At 48.4% G+C, this 25,119-nt stretch overlaps 1 protein-coding gene across 4 annotated transcripts in view; it reads right to left on the bottom strand.

Moving 5' to 3' along the window:
- CELSR2 (cadherin EGF LAG seven-pass G-type receptor 2) overlaps positions 1 to 25,119 on the bottom strand; it is a 112,102-nt gene that overhangs the window by 24,314 nt on the left and 62,669 nt on the right. For all 4 annotated transcript variants that reach the window (XM_081915366.1, XM_081915368.1, XM_081915367.1 and 1 more), the window contains exons 4-12: positions 18,037 to 18,152; positions 17,639 to 17,727; positions 7,347 to 7,504; positions 6,199 to 6,362; positions 5,625 to 5,750; positions 3,176 to 3,342; positions 2,797 to 2,982; positions 2,216 to 2,329; positions 823 to 997 (exon numbers count right to left, since the gene is read on the bottom strand). In XM_081915366.1, coding sequence (XP_081771492.1) covers positions 823 to 997; positions 2,216 to 2,329; positions 2,797 to 2,982; positions 3,176 to 3,342; positions 5,625 to 5,750; positions 6,199 to 6,362; positions 7,347 to 7,504; positions 17,639 to 17,727; positions 18,037 to 18,152 — 1,295 coding nt within the window. The remainder of the gene's footprint in view (positions 1 to 822; positions 998 to 2,215; positions 2,330 to 2,796; positions 2,983 to 3,175; positions 3,343 to 5,624; positions 5,751 to 6,198; positions 6,363 to 7,346; positions 7,505 to 17,638; positions 17,728 to 18,036; positions 18,153 to 25,119) is intronic.

Here is a 25,119-nt window from a genome sequence, read left to right as displayed (position 1 = left end):
AGGAGGAGGAGGAAGCAGAGCCGGAGCAGCTGGCTGACACGTCATCACTAGAAAGCATTCCAGACCCCCCTTCTCCCATAACCTGGCAAGCATTGAAAGTAGGAGAGCAAAGAGCTAGGAAGCAAATGGCCCTAAGTGGCCACCGTAAGGTGGGTGGTGTGGTGACGATTGAGGAGAGCAAGGGGGTGGAGATTACTCAGTGGAATGCCATTTCTCCAAGAGGCAACATTTCTAAGCCTCTCTCTGTGTGAATATTGAACAAAAGACAATGGTAAGAGCTTCCTTGTCTATCTATTCCTGGCAGCCTGCCGCGGGGTGGGGGGGTGGGGGGGGATCGGATTCCCTGATGCCTGACACCACCCCTCAAGGTGCAGCAAAGAGTAACAGCTGCAGATGAGATGGATGGCTGGAGACATGTGGTCCTCCAGATATGCCTGAAGTACAACTCCCATCATCTCCAGCATGTATAGCCAATGGCCAGGTTGTTGTTGTTCAGACGTTCAGGTGGAATCACAGCTAGCTCTGGTACAATGAAAACTAGGCTCAATCTCTGCAGTATCTGAAGAAGTGTGCATGCACACAAAAGCTCATACCAATAACAAACTTAGATGGTCTCTAAGGTGCTACTGGAAGGAGTTTTTTTTAATTTTGTTTCGTACAGGCACCCTTTGTACCTAGTTAACCCTAATGGCTTAGCTCACCCTGTACCACACAGTGCTAAACTTTGGAGGGTACCAGAGTGGAATCTCTCCAGTACTTCTGGGGGGAAAGCAGCAGCAACAGCTCTTCCATTGCCCCTTCTCTGCCCACCCCCCAACTGACCTGGGTCACAGCTGCAGGAGTAGCTGTCCCAATCGTCATTGCAGTAACTGTTGACAGGGCAAGGGTTGGAGTCACAGGGATCCGGGATACTGCAGCCACGTTCCACGTTCACCTTCTCAGCCTGGTTCACATTCAGAGCCACAGCACTGGCTGATGTCTCACCCATCCTTACACCCTGGGAATAAAGAGAACACGGGGTGTGTGTGTGTTGGGTTGCAGCACCACAGAGATCCAGCTCTTAGAAGGGCAGACACCGGCACACTTGCATTTCCTGGTCAGAATTTGCTGGCTGTTGTGTGCAAACTAAGGGCACTTTCAGACTGGCACTATTTCTGAGTGGGATTCGATCGCATCCCAGCAAATTCAGGCTGTGCAATTAAAGCTGAGTTGGATGAGCTCCTGCAAAGCAAATCAACTTCTCCAAAAGATCAGACTTTTTGCAAACAGGAAAGTAATGGATAACATTGACTTGGCGCAACATTGTCTACAAATATTCATTAAATAGTTGGTGGCACCTAATCTCTCTGCAGACAAATCGGTCCAAATGCGCATTATAAATAGGTTGTCTGGAAGCAGCCTAAATGGCCCCCATATTGGGAGCAAAAAAAACACCCCAGAAAGAAGTAAGTTAGTCATGAACCACTGGAGAACTGCAGCCCCTAGATGGCGCTGTGCTCCCTGCGATAAAGGTGAACAGAATGAGTAAGGTCAGAGTTTGCACTTGGGAGAGTTGCACAAATCTGATAGCGATTCGATTTGTTCCAACATGCATCTTATCTGAGGTAGCACACACTCGACCCATATCCATCTGCATGGCAGGCAAAACCAAATGTGGGCATCCAAAAAAGTGGGGAGCAATAAAAAATAGTGCTGCTCTGAGATTGCTGGGGATCTTATTTTAAAAGGGACCATCAGTTACACCCTCCTTTCCTCCTGACAACAAAAAGAGAGTGACAAATGTATTAGGCAAATGTAATCTACAACCAATCAGCAGGCCTGCTTCAGCCACACTGCTCCAACCACATAGGGTTGGAGGGTGAGAGCGTATAATCAAATGATTGTTGAACTGTACAGCTGGAAGATACCCAGCAGGTCATCTATTCCAACCCCTGAAATGATGGTTGTCCTGACTGCAATTTTCCAGGTGGGAATTTGTGGCAGCTTCTAACTTTGTGCAGAGAGAGAGAGAGAGGCATGCTTACAGACAGGCACGCACCACCAGACACACAGATGCACAGAGAACACATGACACACAAATTAGCCCTGAGAAATATGTCCCTGGGAGGAAAGCTAATGAGAGAAGAGGCAGTGCCTGCACCTGGCTCAACATGGACCTGGGCATTACCTACAGCCCAGAATGGGGTCACTGATGCAGGCTCCTGGCCCTGCTTACCTGCATGCAGCCACGGAAGCCCTGCTGCACTTCACCCTGCTCCCCAGGAATGCCGCCAACACTCAGGTTCCGCATTTTGAGTCCGTGCAGCTCGCTGCTGATGTTGATTGCCACCTGGAGGACAGGTAAGAGACAAAGCAGCCATCTAGCATTGCTTTCCCCATATATTTTGAAGAGGCCACAACACTTGAGGGGGCAAGGGAATAGAGACAGGGCTTTTTTTCAGCAGGAACTCATGGGAATTCAGTTCCAGCACCTCTCAGGTGGGTTCAGGCACCTCTCAGGTGAATGCCATTGCCATTCTAAAAGAACAAGGGAGTGGTGAGTGGCAGCACCTCTTTTTCTAGAAAAACAGCATTGGGTAGAGGTCAGGGGTGCAGGCCACTGGAAGGTAGGAAGGGGCTGGAACTAAAACAACAGTGCGTGTTGGTTGATTCGGAGCAGGGAGGGACATGAGCAGAGCTTAAGGGAAAGCGAGTCCAGTGTTAGAACAGCCTGGGAGAGAAGTCACAAAGCCGGCAGCTGTTGTCGAGAAAGAATGGAGCGCACTTCTGTGGGTGAAGTCAACTCACTCCCCATACCTGATGCAAGCCGTAGTCAAAGGCCATTGTGGCTAAGCACTGGGCTTCTGGGTTGTCCCTGCTGCTGCGCAGCTCCAGTTGCATGTGATGCCAGTCCCCATCGTTCACCTTCACTTGGTGCAGCCGCAGGGCGGAGACCCGGCTGTTGGCACGGTACACAGTCATCAGCACATTCCCTTCGCTCAGCTGGGAAAGAGGTAAGAAGCAGGTGAGCTGGCATTCTCACTATTGGGAGAAGTGCATCAATTTGCTCCTGATAACCTTGTGGAGCAAAGAACCTGCATCCCCTCCAACCTCTCTACTTCTTGCTTGTAGGCGAAGGCGGTCTTCTCCAGGCCACCGATCTACAGGGTGCTGCTGCCCTGGCTTGGAGACTTACCCACAAGGTGATGGTAGAATGCTGCCCGGCTGCCGCATGCAGGAGGACGCCATTGCTCTGCCGAGTACGGAACATGAGTCCAATGTGCCATGGAAGGGTGATCACCAAGGCCAGGTTGTTCCAGATGACCATGCTGTTGCCCAGGAAGCGCTGGGGGTTTGCCATTTCTGCATGGTGGGAGACACAAGTCAGCAAAAGCAGGCATTGCTACGCAGCAGAGCAATCGCCGGAATATGGGTCCTGCATGCATGTAAGCCACAGATTTCCAGTCACACCCTGCAACAAGGCTGCCAGCACAAGTCTGAAAGGCTGTATGCACCTCCTGAGGCATGCTTGTGCAACTCTGGAACTCCCAGCTCCACTTTTGCTTTTTTTAAAAAAGTAATAACAGAAGGTTCTAGCCTTCAGGGTTACAGAGAGGCCTGGAAATATGGCAGGCTGATACATACAACCTTCTTTTCTTTTTATGCAACTCAGAACAATCATTGCAGGGTGAACTTTCCTCTTGATGCAGACATGTTATTACGGCCTTTTGAAATCATTCTCATGGAGTAAGACAGCAAGTTATAAGATCCTATTACTTTTCTCTCCGGGGCACAATGGAGTACTAAATGTGAATTTATGCAGCAGCTCCCCTCCTGGGCCTAGAATAATGTTCTGGTGACAATTCAGAAGCAGAGGAGAAATTCCGGGGGGGGGGGGCAGCAATGTGGAGGAGAAACTCTGCATTGGCAGCAAACACAGAGTGCTTTTTTCCTTCCAAGGAGGTGGCCATAGGAGTAATCAATGTCTACACAGCTTAAGCAGTGCATCATCTGACTGGCATGTCAAATGCATGTCAAATGAGTGCATCTGAGGCAGGGATGAAACTTATGGGTACAGCAGGAGGCCTTCGTTAATCCTTTCTCTCTCTCTCTCTCTCTCTCTCTCTCTCTCTCTCTCTGTGTGTGTGTGTGTGTGTTTGTGTAAATGAGAGGGAATGAGAGAAAAGGTGATATGCTCAACCCGTAGTGAATGCTGGAACCAGTGGAAGAGGTCACTAGACTGCCACAAGTGTAAGGACAAACATACTAGAGTTGTATTAATCCATCTCCTGACCCTTTCAGTGTAGGATGTTTGGAACACTGTGGGATAAAAAGTATAGGAAGGGGAGAGGATGAAGGATAATGCTAGCAGGTGGGATCTGAACCCCCCCCCCATCTTATTGCCAGGCATCCTATGGGTTTGAGATAGGCAAACTTGACCCTCCAGATGTTTTGGGACTACAACTCCCATCATCCCTGACCATTGGTTCTGTTAGCTAGGGATGATGGGAGTTGTAGTCCCAAAACATCTGGAGGGCTGAGTTTGCCTATGCCTGGTTTGGGAACTCCATCCCTAAAGCAGGGCTTGTCCCAGGGATGGGGAACCTGTGGCCCTGCAGAGGCTATTGGACTTCTGCTCCCTTCACCCCTGACCATTGGGCAGGATGGCTGGCTGGAGCTGTTGGGAGGTGAAGCTCTGCAATATCTGACCGGTGCAGTGGTTCTCAACCTGTGGGCCCCCAGATGTTGTTGGACTACAACTCCCATCATTCCTGAGCTCTGGCCTTGCTAGCTAGGGGTGATGGGAGTTGTAGTCCAACAACATCTGGGGACCCACAGGTTGAGAAAGGCTGGGTTAGAGGTTCCCCATCCCTGGCCTAGACACCACCCCCTTGATCTTTGCCTGCTTATACTGAAGGACTAGACACCACCTTCAGCACAATGGCATTTGAGGCAACTGTGTCCTACGCAGCTGAGTAAACAGCTCCTGTTTACTTACACTCCCAGGCCTTAGCAGGAGGGTGTGAGCTACCTCTCACTCTGACACCCAGAAGTTATTCTCACTACAACCCAGCATCCAACATTTTCTGGACTACTGTTGGATTATGTTGACAGCGGCAGCAAAATCTTCTGAAGCTCATTAACTTAAATGGGTGTTATGTCCTCCCTGCTACCACAGCCCCACACACAGGGATTGAGACTGGACAGAGATATTCTGTTAACATTCCACCTCTTATCCTCAGAAGAAAAAGGCAGCAAAAAGCCCTCCCCCCAACATCCTTGCTGCCCAACTATATGCAACATGAATCATGTGGTTTACTCTTGAACGCAGCCCAATTGGAGTGGTTCAGAAACTCCCCCCCCCCATGCAAATTGCAGGCACTGGAGATGGGGATGGCTCTGGATTGGGACCACCACTGAGGAGAATGAGAAGCCCCCTGCCCACCCCACCCCCACACTGGGGTCCCAATCTGGATCATGGCCAACCCCACTCACTATTTCTGCAAGGGAAAACTCTGCGCTCAAAATATGTGATCAATGATATATGTAATTTGGCCTTCCATCTCCCAGGGACCATTCAAGCTGCCTTATCAGAGCTACCATGTCCCCATAGCCTCCCTTCTTTCACAGCCTCCACCCTTTACCTTGCTTGCAGTCCTTGCCTCCAAAACCCAGGGGACATTCGCAGCTGAAGGTGTTCCACTGGTTGACACACGTGCCGCCGTTGTGGCAAGTGTTGCTGTCACAAACGTTCTTCTTGGCTGAACAGCCTAGAGGAGAAAAGTGAGACGCCATTGGAAAGGCTAAAGGCAGCAGAAGATGCTCCATGGGTTAGGAATGGAGTGTCAAGGCAGGCAAGAGAGGAGGCAACTGATGAGAGTAATCAGGGACAGGACTGAAGCACTTTTACAAAGACCCATCACTACCAGTGGCGTAGCGTGGGTTGTCAGCACCCGGGGCAAGGCAAGTAATTTGCGCCCCCTAACCCGTGGATTTTGCGCCCCCTAACCCGTGGAGCACGCCCCCCAGATGTTGCACCCGGTGCAGACGGCCCCCTGCACCCCCCACGCTATGCCACTGATCACTACACCACAACACACACACACACAATGGCACACCCAGCAATATTTTTTAAAAAGTCAGTACTGTACTTTTCTTGCCAGTTTTGCACCCCCTGTATCAATTGGATCCATCCACTAGATATAACATAAGCCATACCTGGCACCGTCCCATTGTTGGCAATGAAGTCAGCCATGTCCACCTCTCGGTTATCAATCAGGAAGTCCCGAATACAGCCTACAAAGTGCCGGTTCCGTACTGGGAAGCTCTCGGGCAGGTCAGGAACGCCACCTAACAACAGTGGACCTGTCAAATCCAGGGACCTGGGAAGCCAAGACAGGAGTAACTCAGGAGGTCAAGCTCAACAGAGGGAATGGCAGATTAAAATACATCTTCTGACCCAATCATGGCTGGCATCACTGTGGTCTTTCAGGTCAAGTGATTGACATCATCAGAGCTATAGGTACCTGGATATGCCAGGAGCTTTGACGAGTCCCACAATGGGGTAGCAAAGCTTTTAGCCCAGACTTGTCTCTGTCTGTGTAAAGTTGTAGTAGCAGAAGGTAGCTGGTGAAGACTAAGATGTCCAATAGCTCAACAGTGAAAAATAGTGCTGCCCAGAATACAGTCGTACCTCAGAACTCGAGCACCTTGCAAGTTGAACGTTTTGGCTCCCCAACACCGCAAACCCAGAAGTGAGTGTTCTGGTTTGTGAATGTTCTTTGGAACCCGAACATCCAACGCAGGTTCCGTGGGACCTTGCTGCAGCCAATCGGAAACCACGCCTTGGTTTCCGAACATTTTGGAAGTCGAACGGACTTCTGGAATGGATTCCGTTTGATTTCCGAGGTACGACTGTACAGCAATTATTTGACCCTGGAAATCAGAGTGGTGAACTTTTTTTGGCTCCAGGAACAGGATCCATATCAAGATCAGCCTCTAGGGCCAAATGTATAAGCTGGGCAGGACCACTGATCAGTCAATATCACACGGCTGACTAGCCTTCGCTAGTCTCCCTTTCCTTCACTTTTAGTCCCCAATCTTCAATCTCCACTCCATCAGCTGAAAGGTCATTAAGTGCAGAGGTCAAACTTCCCCAATTGCTCTCCTGAGACCTCCAACTGCAGTATGAAGGTGGATTGTGAAAGCTAGAACAGGTGAACGCTATCCCACAGGGCATGATCCTAATAGGAATTTCCCCAGTGAACAATAAGCACAGTGGAGCCAGCCTGGCTATAGCTATGCCTGCTCGTTCTTCATTTCTCCAGGCTCATTAGTTGTGTTTATAGCGCACATAAAATTCTTACTTCTTGGTGCCTGACTGTGTCCCTTGAGCTGAGCAAGAATAGTTTCCCAGCACGGAACCAAACTTCAAGGCCACGGAAGTGTCACAGTCATCCACTGTCACCACAGCTACCTTCTGGTCAGAGGGCCCCTGAGGAACTCCAGACATCCCCACGATGGGCTGTGGAGAAAAAGCAGAATCCTGATGCAGCCAAGTAATGGCCATGGCAGCACAATCAAAGGGCAAGCCAGGAAGAGCAAGGTATTGTCTAGACACATGTTGTGGGACTATAACTCCCATCATCTATTGGCTGTGCTGGCTGGGGCTGATGGGAACTGGACTCCAACAACACCTGGAGGGCCACAGGTTCCCCATCTCTAGTCTAAGAGATGCCAGAGCAGGTAAAAGCTCTCTCCCAGTATCTCTTGAACTAAACCTAGGAGGAGAGGAAGCTGCCTTAGACCAAGGCAGGCCAATGGAAAAGCAGCCATGTGGGCAGCAGTTCTGGAAGGATCTTCAGGGGGCTGAATGTCTGGGGCAGACACTTGCAAAGCCCTCCACACATCTGGGATGCTGAGCACTCAACAAGCGAGTGGAATTCTTCCCCTTGCAGTTTCACATTGTGTTTATGTGTGAAGCAGTGATTCTAACGTAGCATATTAGAATCATTGTTTCACATGTAAACATGCCGTAAAACTTCACAGGGCAAAATTCCACCCTATTATCACCCGGCATTTAACAGTTGTAGGGAGAGAAACGGGGGCCAGAATTTGCTCTAGATTAATGAATCTACCATAAAAGACGGTTCTCTGTGTGTATGCTCCCCTGAGGAGAGCTGAACAATCTGATCTATAGGTATAGATCCAGGACACAAATACAGTGTCCCATATTGATCTAGCAGCAGACAATGCCCAGCTGCTTCCAATAAGTATCTCTCAGCAGCAAGAAGGATGAAAAGGCTCACTATAAAAAAGGAAGACCTGAGATTCTTGTGATGCCTAATTCTGCCACAGAACACACAGAAACACACACGTGATCCCTGTTTTAAAAAGCACTATGTAATCACAACACAAAGGAGAGGAATTATCTTGCAAAAGACTACAGAGGTGTGATGGACCTTTGATCTTAGGCAGTGCCTCTATCTGTACCAGTGCATTTTAAATGCAACACTTTCTTTTCTTGTATATCGTTCTTACTGTTCCCAAGCAGTTTGCATATATGTAATGTTTGTGCGTGCATGCTTGCGCACACACACCAGCACACATTTAGTGCACACCTACTTCGCTCTCCCATGTGAACTAGGTCACTTAATGCATTCCGAGGGCAGTGTTGTTTTAATCTTTTTGACTTGCGCCAAATGCACAGGCAACCAAAGTCAGGTTCCTTTTTTAAAAAAATCAATTTATCGACCTACTGAATAGTTTGACCATAGTTCAAACTTTCATAATGTTACAATTTCCCAGCCCCACTGAAAAGATTAAGGAAACAAATACAGCAGAAAATCACATCATATTAGTTATAGTAAGGCAGGAGTTGGGGAACATGTGCCCCAATGGACGTTGTGGGACTCCCACTCCTATTAGTCCTTAGTCAGCCTAGCCAATGATCAGGGATGAAGGGAGTTGTAGTCCAACAGCATCTGGAGGGCCACAGGTTCCCCAACCATTGCAGGAAAGAGTCCCCAAAGCAATTAACAGCATTAGATTTTACAGATTTCCACAGAGCTGCCAATGTGCAGAGAGCGTTGTACAGATGACATGTTCATTCTTATTGACTTAACGTATTTTGCTAAGTGAGGAACAAAGTGCAAATATCCGTCAATAGCTTCTCCCCTTTTATACACAAAAATTGAGCAAGGGGAAAACTGGAGGAGAATCTACCATAAATTTGGGAAAGTTGTTTGTCTGATGGCTACGAATTTTGACACTTCTTAAGATATTGTAAACAACTTTTGCATGATGGTCCCCGATATCAAGGAGCAGGTTTCTGTCTATGTTTGGATACAACGGGACACCATTTTGAATCAAGGTAGTGGTAGACTGAGCCTTTCAAAACTGCACTGGTTTTAACCACAAAGTTCAAAACGGCATTGATTTCTTGATTTCATAGAATTCCCAAGACATATCACGAAAGAGACTGCTAGTGTGAAATAAGCAAGCATGTGCAAAATCAGGCGAGAAAGTAATCAAAGCTTAAGAGGGGTCTCTCTTGGGGGGGTGGGAACTGGTGAAGAGTGTGCACAATCAGATGAAAAAATATGTTCCACTGGAGATTATATCTGTGGGCAGGTGCCTATTAAAGGATAATCCCAAAATTAACCCCACATTTGGCCACATGTTGTTCCCTTTTGTGATTTTCCTGCTGCTGTTTCTTTTCCATTTCATCAGGCACAAAAGGTATATGAGTGCTTATTTAAATAAGCAGGTCTATGTTCCACTGGCTTTTCACTGGTGGCAGTGGTTGGAATATTTATTTGTGGGGAGCTTTTTTAAATAATGTGATTATATACCTCTGTGAATTTTGTGAAACTCTCTATGAAGATAACTGCATGTCACTTTAGCCAGCAAGTGACAGAGAGTGTGAGCTTCTGTCCTGGACCTCTTTTGTGTTTGCCCACTGGGCTGGCGTTCAGCCTAAGCCCCCCAACCCCACGCCTGGCGGGAGAAAATCACAGGTCATTGGTGACTCTCTTTTTTTGGCGTGCGGGGCTGGACCATAGAATCTCGAGAGCGATTCAAAGGCTGTGGCAAGGAAACATGACAGCTCCAAACAAAAGGAAATGCAGCTGGGGGAGAAGGAGGGGAGGGTGTGGCCATGGCAACAGGTCACAGCACAGCACCAAGGGACTGGCAGGCAGCCCAAGCCTTCCCTTCTCAGCTTTTGTGCCACTCCTTCCTCAGAACATGTAAAACAAATGGGGGGGGGGAGAAAACAGCTCAAAACACAGCCCTTGCCTCAGCACCAGGATCAGCCAGGAAAGTTCCCCAGAGCTGGAATACTTTTCATGTTACTGCACGGAACTTGGTACAGGGTGAGTGGCGAGGGTGGCCTGAGAAAGGATTAAGGTCTCTCTTTTGCAGAAAAACTGCAAGCACCATGCATAATACTCTGGAACCTTGGTTTTTGAGCATCTCGGAAGCTGAACAATTTGGAAGCCGAATGCTGAAAACCCAGAAGTAATTGCTTTTGTTTTCCAACGCGCCTCAGAAGTCGAAAGGTTTCTGAGGCATGTTTTTCCTTTTCTTTTTTCCATCGACTTTGCAGGCAGCCCATTGATCCTCGGTTTTCAAACGTTTCGGAAGTTGAACGGTCTTCCAGAACGGATTACGTTCGAAAACCGAGGTACCACTCATAAACGGCACCCATAATGTGTATTTTCACTCAGAAACAAGTTCCCAAGTATGAAAAGTATTATTCCACCCCACCCCACCCCCCCAATCTGTTTGCCTGGAGGCATTTTTTTTTTTTACATGCAACAAAGAACCAGATGAGAAGCTATTTACAAGCCTGGAATAAGTTTATGCCAGGAATGGGAATGGCCTGAAATCTAAGGACTTACAAGCTGTGGAAATGAGCTTCCCCTTCTAGCCAGACAGCCAGTTTCATAGCAGAGTGACATGTCCTCAGGTAAACTCACCACCAAAGAAGTCACAAGACACACCCTTTTTCTTTTTTTCTTTGAAGCCAAGCAGGACAGAGAAATGTTGCTCTTAGGATCCCTCCAAAACTATTCTTCTTTTTATTGAGCACTCATCGTTATTTGTGCCCATAATATAATCAGGGAAGTTATATGCAATCAAGCATTCAATATCCCTTGTGCATTCAAAAGTTTTTGGGGTGTCATACGGCTTCACTCACAATAGGGGCATGCCCCATAAAATCCTGTAAATTTTCATTGCTATAGTGCAACAGAGCCCTTCCGGATGGCAATAAAGTGGTAACATTGCAGAAGCACTGCAGAATGACTTATGAAGTGTGGACGATCCAATATAAACCACCCACTAATGCACTGTTATTGCATCAATGACATGTTACAGAGTATACCCACACCCACAAAACAAGCCCACAGAAACACCAGTCTGGAAGAAGATGCCTCACTTCCCATCACTACTTGTAATCAGAGTGCAGCTCAGCCCCCAGGAAAATTCAACAACACAAAGTTAACGGCAAAGATCCAGGATTGCAGAAGGGCAGTTTTGCCCTTGTTTGTGTGAACCACGACTGCACAAAGCTCATGTTGGGTTGGGTGAAACAGGACAAACTGCAAGGTGAATCAATGGGCATAGAGTGGAACTTTAGCCGGGATAAAAACTGGCTTCAAATATCAGTTCATCTCCCCTACTCCCACTGGGCAGCTAAGGGCCAAATGAAATGTGACTTTAAATGTGCTTTTTGCACTGTCTTATGCATTTTGCATAAGGTGACGATGTGGAGCTTAACCCTTCCTCACATGCTTAGATCCTGATTAATAATCTCCATCTTTGGGAAGAGCTAAGTGGAGTTTTCCACCTAATGCAAAACAACAGCACTGGAAGAGCTGGCGATTTTCATCAGGATCAAGGCAGGAGTGGGGGGAGAAAGAGCTAAACTCTCCCTCCCTGCCTGAGACAATCCTAATCCTGTTCAAGTCCCACTGCTGTGGCTATTTGCATTTTAAACCACCATGCCCATTAAATGCATTTAACGTCACATTTAATTTAGAGAAATGCTCCTGTTCACCAGGGCCATCCTTCGCTGTGCCCCCGGTCCAGGCTGCTGCAGCAACTCCTTCCAGTGCCTAAACAGATCCCACACTACACAGGCTCTTAGTCACAGAGAGACTCCACATCCCATGTCAAGGCACATGCCTATCATGGAACCATAGCTGCAATGTCTGCTACATCTGTACCTTGCCCTTCTGTACTCTCAGGTTAGAATCAATGAGGGAGAATAAACATTTGGGTTGAGAAATTCACAGCTGAGCGGACATTTGGACCTGGATTTCCCCATTTCAAGCCCAATATTACTAGCCACTGTGTTGGCCTGCACTTCTGACCACAGTGCAGCCAATAGGCTTGGCTGCCTCTGCCTTTCTGTTTCTCACTCCAACAATGCAGCCCCAGCTTGAATAATCCCCTTGCCAGTTCCTGGTGAATCTCATGGTATTATGTATTGAAGTTCTCACCCTGGCCAAAAGGAGTATCATGTATGTAGTTTTCACTCAGGTCCACATCAGTTACTTTAGGTGGGAAACCCTGGGTTGTTGTTGCTACAATGTTGACAGCCGGCTGCCTATAAAAGCAGGCCGGCTGAGCTATTTGTTGTTCAGTTCAGTTCTGTTCCAGCTTACAAATAAAGAGCTGCTTTGGAGAAATCGCTGCGTCGTCTGCTATGTCTACCCACTATTCTACACATGGCTATCCTGCTTTTGAAGGGCAGGATGTGAATCCAACCCCACCGTGTCTTTCCACCACAGCGGCCTCTGCAACTTTTACCTCCCATGTACATGTGCTCAATTCCATCCAACTGGCTGCATGGAATGAGATGTGCTAGAACGCCTGGAAATTCCCAAAGTGGGAACAAGGGAACTGAGCTGGCCTCAGGCAAACCATGTGCTCCCCTACCATCATTTAATGGGGACAGTTGGAGGAAGCAGCACGCTGCTCTTCCTCCATGAAAAAGCAGCCCATTTGTGGAAAGAAAGACCTCACTTCCCAGGCATCCCAGCTCCTGCGGTTCAGCGGAGGAGGCAAGGCACCCTCAGGGGCTAGGCAGGCCCTCACATGCCTCGCCAGGGATTCACATTGGTTTTTATGTGCTGTGCTTATTTCTCCGATACAAACAACAGAGAGGGAACGAAACCCAGAGACTGCTTGCCTTACCTAGAACCTAAAGGGGCATAAACAGCAATAGAGCATCCGGGGATGGGCAGAGCAGGGAGGTGCCCAGCCACTGCTTCAAGGGCATGCTCAGGCCCTTGTGTGCCACAGCCCAGCGGAGGACAGACGCAGCAATGCTGCCTCCGCCTCTCCTCTTCTCCATCCCTGCCTGACCTAGGAGTGGAGCTGCGGGTGGCTGGCTGCGTTGGGCTGTCGCTTGCATGCCGGAACCATATTGTAAACCGCCCTGCGATCCTCAGAGGCAAGGTGGTCTACAATTTAAATAAATAAATAGGCCCATTAGCTTCAATGGGTGTATTTGGAGTAAAACTTAGCTGGTCTTAATTACCCTGTTCGGCAGGGAAAGAAAGTCTATGGGAATATTTCCACAAATGAACTCAGGTGAGGGCTAGTGTGGGTGCAACTTGGAGGAACACAGTGCTGTGTGTGGCATGGTGGTGCCACATCTTCCCTCTTGCCCTGGAGTTCCAGCTCAGGATCCTGCCCTCCAGGCCACCAAACTGGCCACAGCATTTCAGCTCACTTTCCTCCAATTCTGTTGCGTTTAACTTATTCTTCCTTGGCACTCTATGCACGTGCAAGCTATGTGAGAGGCCTGATACCCACATTTGTCCCTTGGTTGCTTGTGGGGCGCCTACCCCATTGAAAGCAGCAGGATGAAGAGCTCTGGGGTCAGGAGCTGTCTATGTGCAGCACTGGCTGCAGGCACCGGGAATCTGCCCTCCCGCCACGTGAGATAGCAGGAGGTAAATTGTCTGCTGGCACAGAGGCAGAGTGCCTGGGTGAAGCTGCTGCAGGCAATCCAGCTCATCGGTACTGACGCCAGTCTCCAGGAACATTCCCAGGAGTGGGAGGGCCAACACCCTGTCCCACCTAAAGGGCTGTCAAGCGGGAGCAAGCAGCTGGACTCCCCTGGACTCCTGCAGGGGGCTCCAGCCCGGCTGCTCAAGGATGCACACCCGCAGCACAGGGCTCTCTCTCTCTCTCTCTCTCTCTCTCTCTCTCTCTCTCTCTCCCCCACTCATTAACTCCCTCTAATTAGTGGGGGGAAGGAGTTGGCAACTTGAAGGAACAGGAGACTAATTGTGCAGCCTCACATTTATCATCTGTCTAATGCAGGGGTGGAGAACCCTTTGGGCCCAGCGGGCCAGATCCTTATCTGTCCTCACCCCACGGTGAGTGATTGGCAGATGGGTTGTCCTGCCCACCTGTCAAAGTCTCCAGCGCAGTGCTTTCCAAGCCCTGGGTGCCAAGTGCTTGGGAACTGTAGCTCATGGGAACTATAGCTCATGGGAACTGTAGTGTGGGGGGCTTTGCCAGTCCTGTGCTCTGCAAAGCATTGAGGACAAGGCTGGTAAAGCTGATTTCTGCAGGGACTGGCTGCACGACAGGGTTCTCGATAGGCAACTCAACTGTGTCACCAGACCAGTAGGCCTGAACTCACCATCCTTCAGCAGCTGGGCAGTGACTTCAAACTGGCATTCTGAGGAAATCGGCTGCATAATCAAGTTCCTCACAGGCCAACCCAGCTGCATCTCTACATGCTCCACATTTTGTCACAAGGTTGTCAGGCGTGGGGCCAGTGGGTGTGGTAGGTACGAGGCACCTGAGCCAGGCCAAATTTGGCTTGCATTCCTGTGGTTCCCCACCTCCGAGTGTAACACGGTGCTGGTGCTAAATGTGTTAAGCTCTGGTTATCTGATTCCCTTGTGTGTACATCCAGTTCCTGTGCAGGACAGCCTTGTGTGGTCATTACTGCATACCTCAAAGAAGGACACTAGTACCCAAAATTTTAATCATGTGGTAACCAGATAACCCACTCAAGGTCTGATTGGCCTGTCAGAGTTCTCAGGGAAGACCTAGACTGGGGTCCTGTTTGAGTCCCAGGAAGCTGAGACCTCAGCTCACCATCCTTCTATGTACAACTTTGGTTAAGTTTCTCTGTCCAGGAGATAATGACAGACCCAGCAGTACTGCACTTTAGTGCCTATGAAGTGATTCCTTATATCAAGTGGGCACGGCAGGGAAGGGCTTCTCGTGAGAGGTTGCATGGCAATTTCTGGCCACTGCCTTGTTCCCCACCTCCAAATCAGTGAGACAGCAACTCCTGACCCCTGCGTCGTTCCAGTCCCCTGGGCTGCCCCCAGCTTATTAACTGAAGCAAGCAGCTGCTTTGCGACAATTGCGCCAGCTGCTCACTTCCTCCTGCCCCCTGTCAGCAGCCTCCTCATTAGAGACTAGCTTTTAGGGACTTCATCATGCTGGGACCACCAACCCTCTGTCCTCCTCCCCACCCCGCACAAAAGTCCCTGCACTGAGGGCACTATGAATGCTAATGGCGGGGATCTTCTCGAGCCCAAAGGAGCCCAGGAATTGGTGGCAGCAACCCTGTTACCAAAAGCTCCTGCTGGTCTTTGAATATTTCATGGCCCCAGAAGCCACCCTCACCCTATAAAGCAGGGAAGGGCAGAAATTGCCCATCTCTCTAGACATGGGGTGCCAGTGGGGAAAGCTGGCAGGAATCCTCTACAGGCTGTCATGGGCTGGTGCTGACAATGTCACCATCTGCCCTGTTGTTCAGGACAAATTAAATCCATTGCTAAGTCACATCATCAGTCAGGCCTGGTAGGGCAGATGGCAAGGAGGCCAACAGTAGGGGGAGCCAGAGGCATCTAATTCTGGTTTTATCCCCTGCTGAGTTTTAAAAGAGCAATAGTGGGATTAAGGAGGAGGAAGGGGACAGGCAGTGGCACATCCTGGACTGGCTGTAAGATATAAAGCAGGCTGGTGGAGGCCAGAATTAGGTTATTACTGAAGCGCCCCATTTGACCTAATAGATCAGCCTCCACTGCATGTCACTTCTCCCTATACAATATTGCAAAAATACAGACCCGGCTGTCTGTCCCTTCAGTGCAAACCTGTTTTAGCTCCATTAAACATTTTTCCAGCATTTCCCAGCCTCTCGGGCTGCCTTCACTTTCTGATCTGAAAAGGCCCTGAAGGATAAGTCACTGCTTCCCCTGAGCTGGGGAGGCTAACCACCAAGAGCCTGAGACTGACATATTTGCTTGTTTTGTTGTTAAGGGAAGTTCCTCCAGTTAGCTTTTAAAAACATTCCATGCCAATTTCTTTAAACTTGAAAAAGATGAACAGCTGTCATCAACAGGCAGCTTCCCCATGTTCCTGAGGCTGCTAGAAAGTCCAGCTGAGGATATTATGGGGGTTTCAGGAAGCATAGGTACCCAAGAAGGCTGCAGAGGGCAGCCCATCAAAGAGATGATTTGTAGAATGAAAAAAGGGCACTCACACACATCCATGGGCCACCTTGAAAACAAGAAGTGTAAAAAAAATCAACCCTGCATATTTTGCTGATATTTTCCCTCCCCTGTGATAATTTTCAAATGCAACTTATTTTCTGATTCATTGCTGAAAAACAGTAAAAAGAAGCAGAAGACATTTTTGGCACAACACTAGGAATCATCTCACTTGTGTTCCATTGTCTCACCTTCTCCCACTCACATGCATCCAGACCTCTGCTGCCAAAAATATTCACTTCTGTTGCTGCTCTGACCATGTGACTTCCACTTCCATCTTTAACTCCCTACCTTGGCTTCCTGCCTACTCTCAGATCCCTCACAAGCTTCTGGTACCCAGAGACCCTGCCCCTCCATCCTCTCTCTGTGCTTATTTCCCAGCACATCCCTTCCTGTGACCTTTGCTTAATCAGCTCCACCACCGTCACCATCCAAAGGTCCCCTGAACCTTAAAACGACTCTGTCCATTTCCCCTTGTTGTCCCTGGAACTGCTTCTTGGAATGCCTCCATGAAACCATCTCCCTCCTCAAACCTCACCTTTTTCAGGAAGCCGTTGGATCATTTCCCTAGTCCAGGCATGGGGAGCCTTTGGCCCTCCAGATGTAGCTCCCATCATTCCTGGCCATTGGCTACGCTTGCTAGGGCTGATAAGCTTTGAAGTTTGGCAGCATGTGGAGGGCCAAAGGCTCCCCATGCTTGGCCTGGTCCCTGCTCCTTATTGTAATAATCAAAGTACACGGGCTTGAAATGATCACATATTCCTCTCTGCCTGCTCATGATCCCATGGCCTGCCACATGCTTCCTCCAGTGCACCCATGTTTAGTTGTAAGTGCCTTGGGGCAGGGACCTGTCAACCCTCTTCTCTGTAAAGTGCCATGTATGCAGATGACCCTGAATTAAAAGTGAGGGGGGGAGATGAGCTGGGCACAGCACCAGCAGGCCTGTTCAGGATGAAAGAGTCTTATAATCATAGAACTGTAGAGTTGGAAGGAACTATGAGGGTCCTCTAGTTCAACCCCCTGCAAACGCAGGAATCTTTTGCCCAACATGGCACTCGAACCCACAACCCTGAAATGAAGAGTCTCATGCTCTACCGACTGAGCTATCCAGTGAGACTTACCTTGTTGTAGTAGTGGAGGTGGACGGTGTGCCACTGCCCATCACTCACGCCCCCAGGGATGAACGGGGCTACCGTGCTTGTTGACTCTCCTGAGGGAGAGATGAAACACAACTCAGAGAGGGAGGAAAGACTCTTGAGAAGAGAATGCCTCTCCTTGCCACCATTTCCCATAAGGGCTCTGAAGGAGGAGCACCTACGCTAACAGTGGCGGCACTGGGGCAGGTAAAATCCTGCAGCAAAGGTGGGGAAGAGATAGGAAGGTTTGGAGATAATGGGGTAAGAGGCAGAGGCTGATGGGTTAGGGAAACAAGGCCTGGCAAGGGAATTTCAACACTGCTAGGACATAAGGTGGGATGAGCAGAAGCAGAAAAGCCAAGGGGGTTGGAAGGAAACCATACCTGCTGAAAAAGTCAGCTGAACTTGCTCCTGGACAATCTCCAGGGCGACGAAATCATGTCGCTCATTGAAGCGCCCGTTGTAGAGGAGCAGCCCATCCCGTTCCTTAGTGGCAAACCTGCCCAACAGAAGAGAATGGTGAGCCCCTGTAGCCAGGATCCAGCATCTCAAGACAAGGCAGTAGACAGAGCTCAGGTGATTGACGGGAAAGCAACAAATATAATTCCTGTCTGGGCAGAATCTATAGGCCATGGGTGGAGAATCTTTTTGCACAGTGTCCCAGAAAAACTGGACATCCAATTTCCCCCCACAGAAGTACAGCAGCACAAACACATTTTTTTCCGGTGCACAGCCCCACCCCCCAGCACAACTTTTAGGCTCTGTGATCTCATGCACAGATGGGAAGATGCACATCCCAGTTTTGGGACGCAACATTTTGGAGGATATGTTTTTGGCTCGGCAGGCCAGTTCCTTATCGGGATCTAGCCTTGCAGGCTGAATTTGGCAAGTGGTTGGGGTTGCCTATCTGTCATTCACCTGATACCACAATGACATCAGGTTCCACCACACACACCCAATCCAGAAGGCTTCAGCTCAACCACACATCAGTGGATGGACAGTAGAGCTAAGCAAGACCTGCTTTCCCTTGCTAATGAACAGTCAAGGCTCCCAATTGTGCACTGGCAGCCACGTTTCTATCTGCCCCACACCTGAAGCTGCATATGGTGTGGTTTGGGGTAAACGGCCTTGTGGGTCAACTCTGAACCCCTGGCGAGCCAAGTTTAGCACACAGGCCAGATGTCCTTCCACCCCTGGCATATGCCATCATCTAGCCTGTGATGGCCTTCTGCATTCTACATAGGACTAACAGTCCAGTCTCTCTAAAATTAATGGATGCAAAGCTAACATCAGACACTGCAAAAAAAAACCTAGCGGGGGAAGTTTTCAACCTCCCAGGACACTCTGCAATTGACCTTAGTGTGTATATATTTGAACATTTGAACTTCAGAGGGAGACTGTAATGTGAAACTGCTGGATTACAATTCATCAAGAAGTTCAATGTTAGCAGTCATGGCCTGAATCAGGACAATGGATTTTTATCACACTATTGACTTGCCAGTGGTAGGGTGTCTGTGCTAACATCAAGTGCTTTGTCAATGGCCACTGTTAATCATGTAATGATCACTGTCTTGGTACTTTTTGTATTTCATTGCCTTCTGACTTTACTGTTTGCATTCTCAACCACCTCACCCGCAACCATGCATGTCAATTCAGAGTAATACATCCTGCATCTGATGAAGTTCCCATATATGCCTTAATAAATCTGTTAGTCTTTAAGGTAACACAAGATTCTTTATGGATTGCGAGGGGGAGAGTTTAGGAAAGCAAAGACCTTTTGATTCCTTCAGACTCACACACAGCACAGCTGTATATATGACATGCGGAACTGGATCCTGGGACCCTAAACTTTTATCCTCTGCATGCTCTCACACACAGACAGGTCATTGGCACCAAGCAGCTGGGAGCTCTTCCTGCATATGTGCATGCTGCTGTAAACAGACCTGCGTGTGACAAGCGACATGCGGGATTTGCACATGGAATACCTGGTGAAGGAATCTGCCATGTGTGAAGTCACCCTGACCCTGAGCTGTGTGTTGCTAGGTTGCCAATGATTTCCCCAAGCAAGTAAGCCTAGCCTAACAAAGGCATTCCTTTGTGATTAGGTGTGCGGCTCCCTCACACAAAGGAGCGCCCAAGTAGGCTGGCTCAACCATGATTCATCCTGGCACCCTTCCCCCTCCTCAACCCTCCATTCATTTCTTTTGGCTGCATGTGGCTCTGTGAGTAAACACAGCCAGGGACGAGAGCAAGGGGCTAAGTGTGGAGGCTGAGCATACAAAAGCAGTTCTTCCACCATGCAGGCTCTATAGACCCATCAGGAAGATGCCTGGGTAGAATTTCAAATAGCTGCTGTTGTCAGATGATGGGCGGCTGCACATAATTACAAGGACTCCATCAACGCCTCCCAAAACACAAATTCAAGACTCACAAGTTGTGGCGCAGGGGTGGGCAGACTTTGGACTTGCAGGGTCTAATTTGTTCCCTCCCCCCCAGAACCTGAGTTCCACCAACCAAAACAAGGCTGGTGGAACACAGAACTAAGGAACAGGGCACCTCTGAGCACACGCTCAACTCAGAAATTTATTTTCTGTCCCAGCAGAGCTAAGCTCAGTCCTGTGTTCCTTTAACAGAAGGACTACAACCTGACATACTGATTCTCTGCAGCCAGAGCTTCCTTTCCTTCTGGCTTCCTGCCAACCTTCCTGGTGGAGCAAAAGTAATGCAGTTGCTGGTACTGTGCTGTATAGCTTCATGTCTTCAGGTCAGGAATGGAGAGCGATGGAAAAATGGAATAGGGGAATTAAAAGGTCTTGATAAACAAGCCTGGTCCCATTTGTAGGTGCCATACAGCTCCATCCTCTTTCTGCGGCCAAACTGCTAAAGGGAAATTGTGTCATCTTCCCTCATATTTTGGGAACTCTGGTGCTTCCTGGAAAAGGGTCAGAAAGGGGCAACTAAAATGATGGAGCAGCTCCCCTAGGAGGAAAGGCAGCAAGAAATGGATGTTTGCCAGGGCATTTGGGCAGCACCAATAATTAGATGTTGTTACTCAATGTTTTTGTGTATTTTTATTGCTGTATTTTAGTTTTGTTCTTGAAATTGCTCCGGGACTTTTTGTTGTAGGAAGTGATTCACACATTCAACAAACCTTACCTTACCTAGATTTATTTATTTATTTATTTATTTATTTATTTATTTGGTGCCTTTTTTCTGTACACCATTTTTCAGGCAGACCTCACAAAGCAGTTTACATAAGGTTATTACAGCAAAAGGCATAATCGTGGGGTTGTTTTTTTTAAGTTACTACAGTACAGAAAAGACAATTTGTTTGTTTAGAAAAAGCTGCCACAGTTTCTTCTCACTTCAACTAGGGCAAGATGGCGGCACTTCAGATGCTCCTGCGGCAGCAGCTGTGAGGAAAGAGGGGCCACTGTGGGAGCAGGCCCAACCCAGCAAGCATCTTTTCATGTGCTTACCTCCATCTTGCCAATAATCGATATTTGAACATAACTGAATTCGGTGCAAGTCAAGAAACTAGGTGGGGAATAAGAACACAAGAATAGCCTGCTGGATCAGACCAATGGCCCACCTAGTCCAGCATCCTGTTCTCACAGTGACAAGACTAGATGCCTGTGGGAATCCGCAAGCAGGATTCAATCACAAGCCCTCTCCCCTCCTGCGGTTTCCAGCCTCTGGTATTCGGAAGCATTTCTGCAGCCATCTGTGTGAGGCAGAGCATGGCCACCATGGCTAGCAGCCATTGACAGCCCTGTCTTCCATGAATTTGCCCAATTCTCTTTTGAAGCTATCAAAGTTGGGGACATCACTACCTCCTGGGAGAGCAAGTTCCATACATTAACTGTGTGACGAAACACTTTCTCTTATCTGTCCTGAATCTTCTGACATTCAGTTTCATAGGATTTCCATGAGTTCTAATGTTATGAGAGAAGGAAAAAAACTTTCTTCTCTATCCACATTCTCTATGCCATGAATAATTTTATAAATTTCTACCACGCCGCCTCTTTTCCCTTAAATGATAGGGCCATTGGCCACTGCTCCTTATCAGGGCCGCAAAATTGGCTTCTCGCCTGAGCACGGCAGGCCTTCCCCTCCCTGGTGACTATACTCTGTGTTGCTCTTGTGGGCTGATTTCATTATAGGCTGTCAGCACTTGGCAGCTCCCCCCGCATCCCCGTCCCCCATCACAGTAGTGTGACAAGTATGCAGAGCAAATCGGGGAGCTCCAACTAACCCTTGTCCAGGGACAAAGAGGCCTTGGCTGGCTGGCTGGCTCTTTTGTGCTTGGCTAACAATAGGGATGGAGCTGCAGGGATTATGGACTGGGCAAAGCCGCGAAAAAGGAGGGAACGCTCTGTGTTACCATCAGCATAACCCAAGTGCATAATGCCCTTTGCCAAGAAACATCCTATCTATGGAAAAAAGAATGGGAAATGAGGCTTACCAATGATAAAACCTTTGCTGGGCTTCCCCCTGGAGGTTCCTTTCCGGGTGTTGTTAACAGAGAGATGTTGATGATAGGAGAGGAAAACACTGGGCAGTGACTGCTGTGTCCCTTGTTTCCAGCCTGAACTAGAGGTCTGGAAAAGTTCTAAAGTGATCAGGTGCTGGAAAGTGAGCGGTGGGATCCCCACAACCCCTGGCAGCAAATAAAAGATGTGTGGCAGCTCCCCAGGTCAGCACTTTATCACAAAGCTAGACTAATCCTGGGGAAAGTACCATATTTTTTGCTTTATAACACGCACCACACCATAACATGCACATAGTTTTTAGAGGAGGAAAACAAGGAAAAAAATATTCTAAACGAAATAGTGGATATATGATTTTTGTGGTTCATGCTGTGGCCACAGACATGTGATCTGACAGTGAGTTTGGAGTAGCCCAATGCAAAAATCCTGAGGATCCATGTGGATCCATGCTTTCTAACCACAGAGGAGGGAAGGATGGGGAACCATGGATCCTCTGCTCACGACTGCAGCAGATCCCCCCGCCACCCGCAGGCATTCGCTCCATAACACGCACAGACATTTCCCCTTTACGTTCTAGGAGGAAAAAAGTAAGTGTTATGGTGCAAAAAATACAGTAGCTACCTTTTTACAGAGGCCAGACCTGCCCTTCACTGTCATGATGAGGCTGGCTGTGCAAACAGTTCCACAACTATGGGCAATATAACCACTTTCGTGTGGATAGGTAAGAGCCTAAGGTAAGGTGCCATGCATCCCATGTATGCCCTACGTAATGTAACATCAAGAAATTTAACATCAGGAAATGACTCTTGTATGTATGAGATGTCCCTGAGGAACAGGTGCTCCTCTCTTCCATTCTTTCATCCTAGTCCCTTTGATACGCTTTCACAGTGAGGCAGGCACACGTGTGTTAACATGCATAGTAAAGGTAAAGGGACCCCTGACCATTAGGTCCAGTCGTGGCCGACTCTGGGGTTGCGGCGCTCATCTCGCCTTATTGGCCGAGGGAGCCGGCGTACAGCTTCCGGGTCATGTGGCCAGCATGACTAAGCCGTTTCTGGCAAACCAGAGCAGCACACGGAAACGCTGTTTACCTTCCTGTCGAAGTGGTACCTATTTATCTACTTGCACTTGACGTGCTTTCGAACTGCTAGGTTGGCAGCAGGGACCAAGCAACAGGAGCTCATCCCGTTGCGGGGATTCAAACCGCCGACCTTCTGATCAGCAGGTCCTAGGCTCTGTGGTTTAACCCAGAGCGCCAAACATGCATGCCCTCCCTCAAATAATGCTGGGAAACAACTCTTCTCCCTGCTCTTCCATTCAAGGGCACATGCTTCCCAGGAAGAAGGGATGCCGTGGCAATCTGCCAGGTTCAGCTCCTGACACAGATACAGTTGTTTTGCTGGTGCAGACAATTATCTCCTCCTGGCTTTTGTTAGATTGTCAAATTTACATTCCATCGGAGGGCGGGGAATGGCAACTAGGTGTGCAAATCCTTGTACAAGTTGGGTGGCGGATGTGGAGGAGAAGCAGGGGCTGCATTGCATGCAGGAACATACCTCTCAGTGTAGGGGCATCTGCTAGCATGATGCATAGTCTCAATGGAATGAGCACTCTGATGTACAGTTGCGCACGCATTGCCATCCGCAACTGCACATGCGCAACTACAGAATCGTCTGCTGTATGGTCTACACAACAACCCTCCTGGTGTTAAAAGTTTAAAAGACTTTTTAAAAAATCCAGCCAAATTTAAATGCATTTAAAAAACTTTTAATGCAAGCTGCTGGAGTTGTGTACTGCTGTTTTTACCATATTTTCACTGCCGCTGTTTTACTGATATAATTGATTTGTACTCTGGTGCACTTTGTTTTGTGCCATACGCCACTTTGATAATCTTAGCAGAAAAGCAGCACAGAAATATGAAACTAAACAAAACTGAAAAAAGAGCTAGGCAATATAAAATCGAAATTGTTATACAGCCAGCCATAGTTCACATCAGTTTGTTGCAAGTGTTTCCACTGCAGGAGCAGAGGGACAGGAACCCCACGTCATCAGCAGTTATTTGGAAAAACAAGATCAAAGAAACTCTACGGACTTTTCATGGAAAAGCATAATGGAAAACTCTACAGAAGTAAAGTGACAGGTTTTGCACACCTTGTGCCCAGAGGTATTCCAGATTATTATTGCTAGCTTCATGTTTGAATTGGAACCTCAACCTGTTTCTTTTTAAAACTGCTCTCTGCATGAACAATGGAAAGAAACTTTTAATTTGAAACTCCATTGTTAAAGATGGTGGGAGGAATTCAACATGGAGCTAGAGGAATTGTTCTGTCACAGCACAAGCATGTCCACTTGCCAGACAGAACAATCCACTCCTCTCCTTCCCCTGCACACTGTTATTGAGTTCTCCTGACCCCGACCAATGTCAGAGCTCCAATGGTGGTAAAGGCAAAAAGGGGGCAGACTGCAGGCATGTCAGGGTGGGATCAAGGTTAGGCAGGGGTCTCTGTTCTCTGCCCTATGGTATTCTGTAGGGTGCAGTGCCACAGGCAGAATTATCCCAAGTGATCTAAGTGGTCCTACAGCTCTATACAGGGCCACGTGGTTTTTCAAGGAAGCTGGTCCTGGGTTGTTCAGGTCTTTATATGTTAAACATGATCAGGAACAAACGTAGCTGATCAGCAGCCAGAGCAGTGCCTTCTGCACAGGTATAATATGATGCAGCATTCTAGATCAGGCTTCCTCAACCTCAGCCCTCCAGATGTTTTTGGCCTACAAGACCCATGATCCCTAGCTAGCAGGACCAGTGGTCAGGGATGGTGGGAATTGTAGTCTCAAAACATCTGGAGGGCCGAGGTTGAGGAAGCCTGATCTAGATCATTCCCAAGAAAAGCTCCACACAGAGCACATCGCAGTAGTCCAATTGTGAGGTAACCAATTCATGAATCTCAGTGCCCAGGAAAAGGATGTTGTTGGTGT

The sequence above is a fragment of the Podarcis melisellensis genome (genome assembly GCF_964234715.1).
Source record: "Podarcis melisellensis genome assembly, chromosome: 6".
Lineage (NCBI taxonomy): Eukaryota > Metazoa > Chordata > Lepidosauria > Squamata > Lacertidae > Podarcis > Podarcis melisellensis.
Note: the sequence above shows the minus strand (reverse complement) of the source record. Positions and strands in the feature narration are given on the sequence as shown.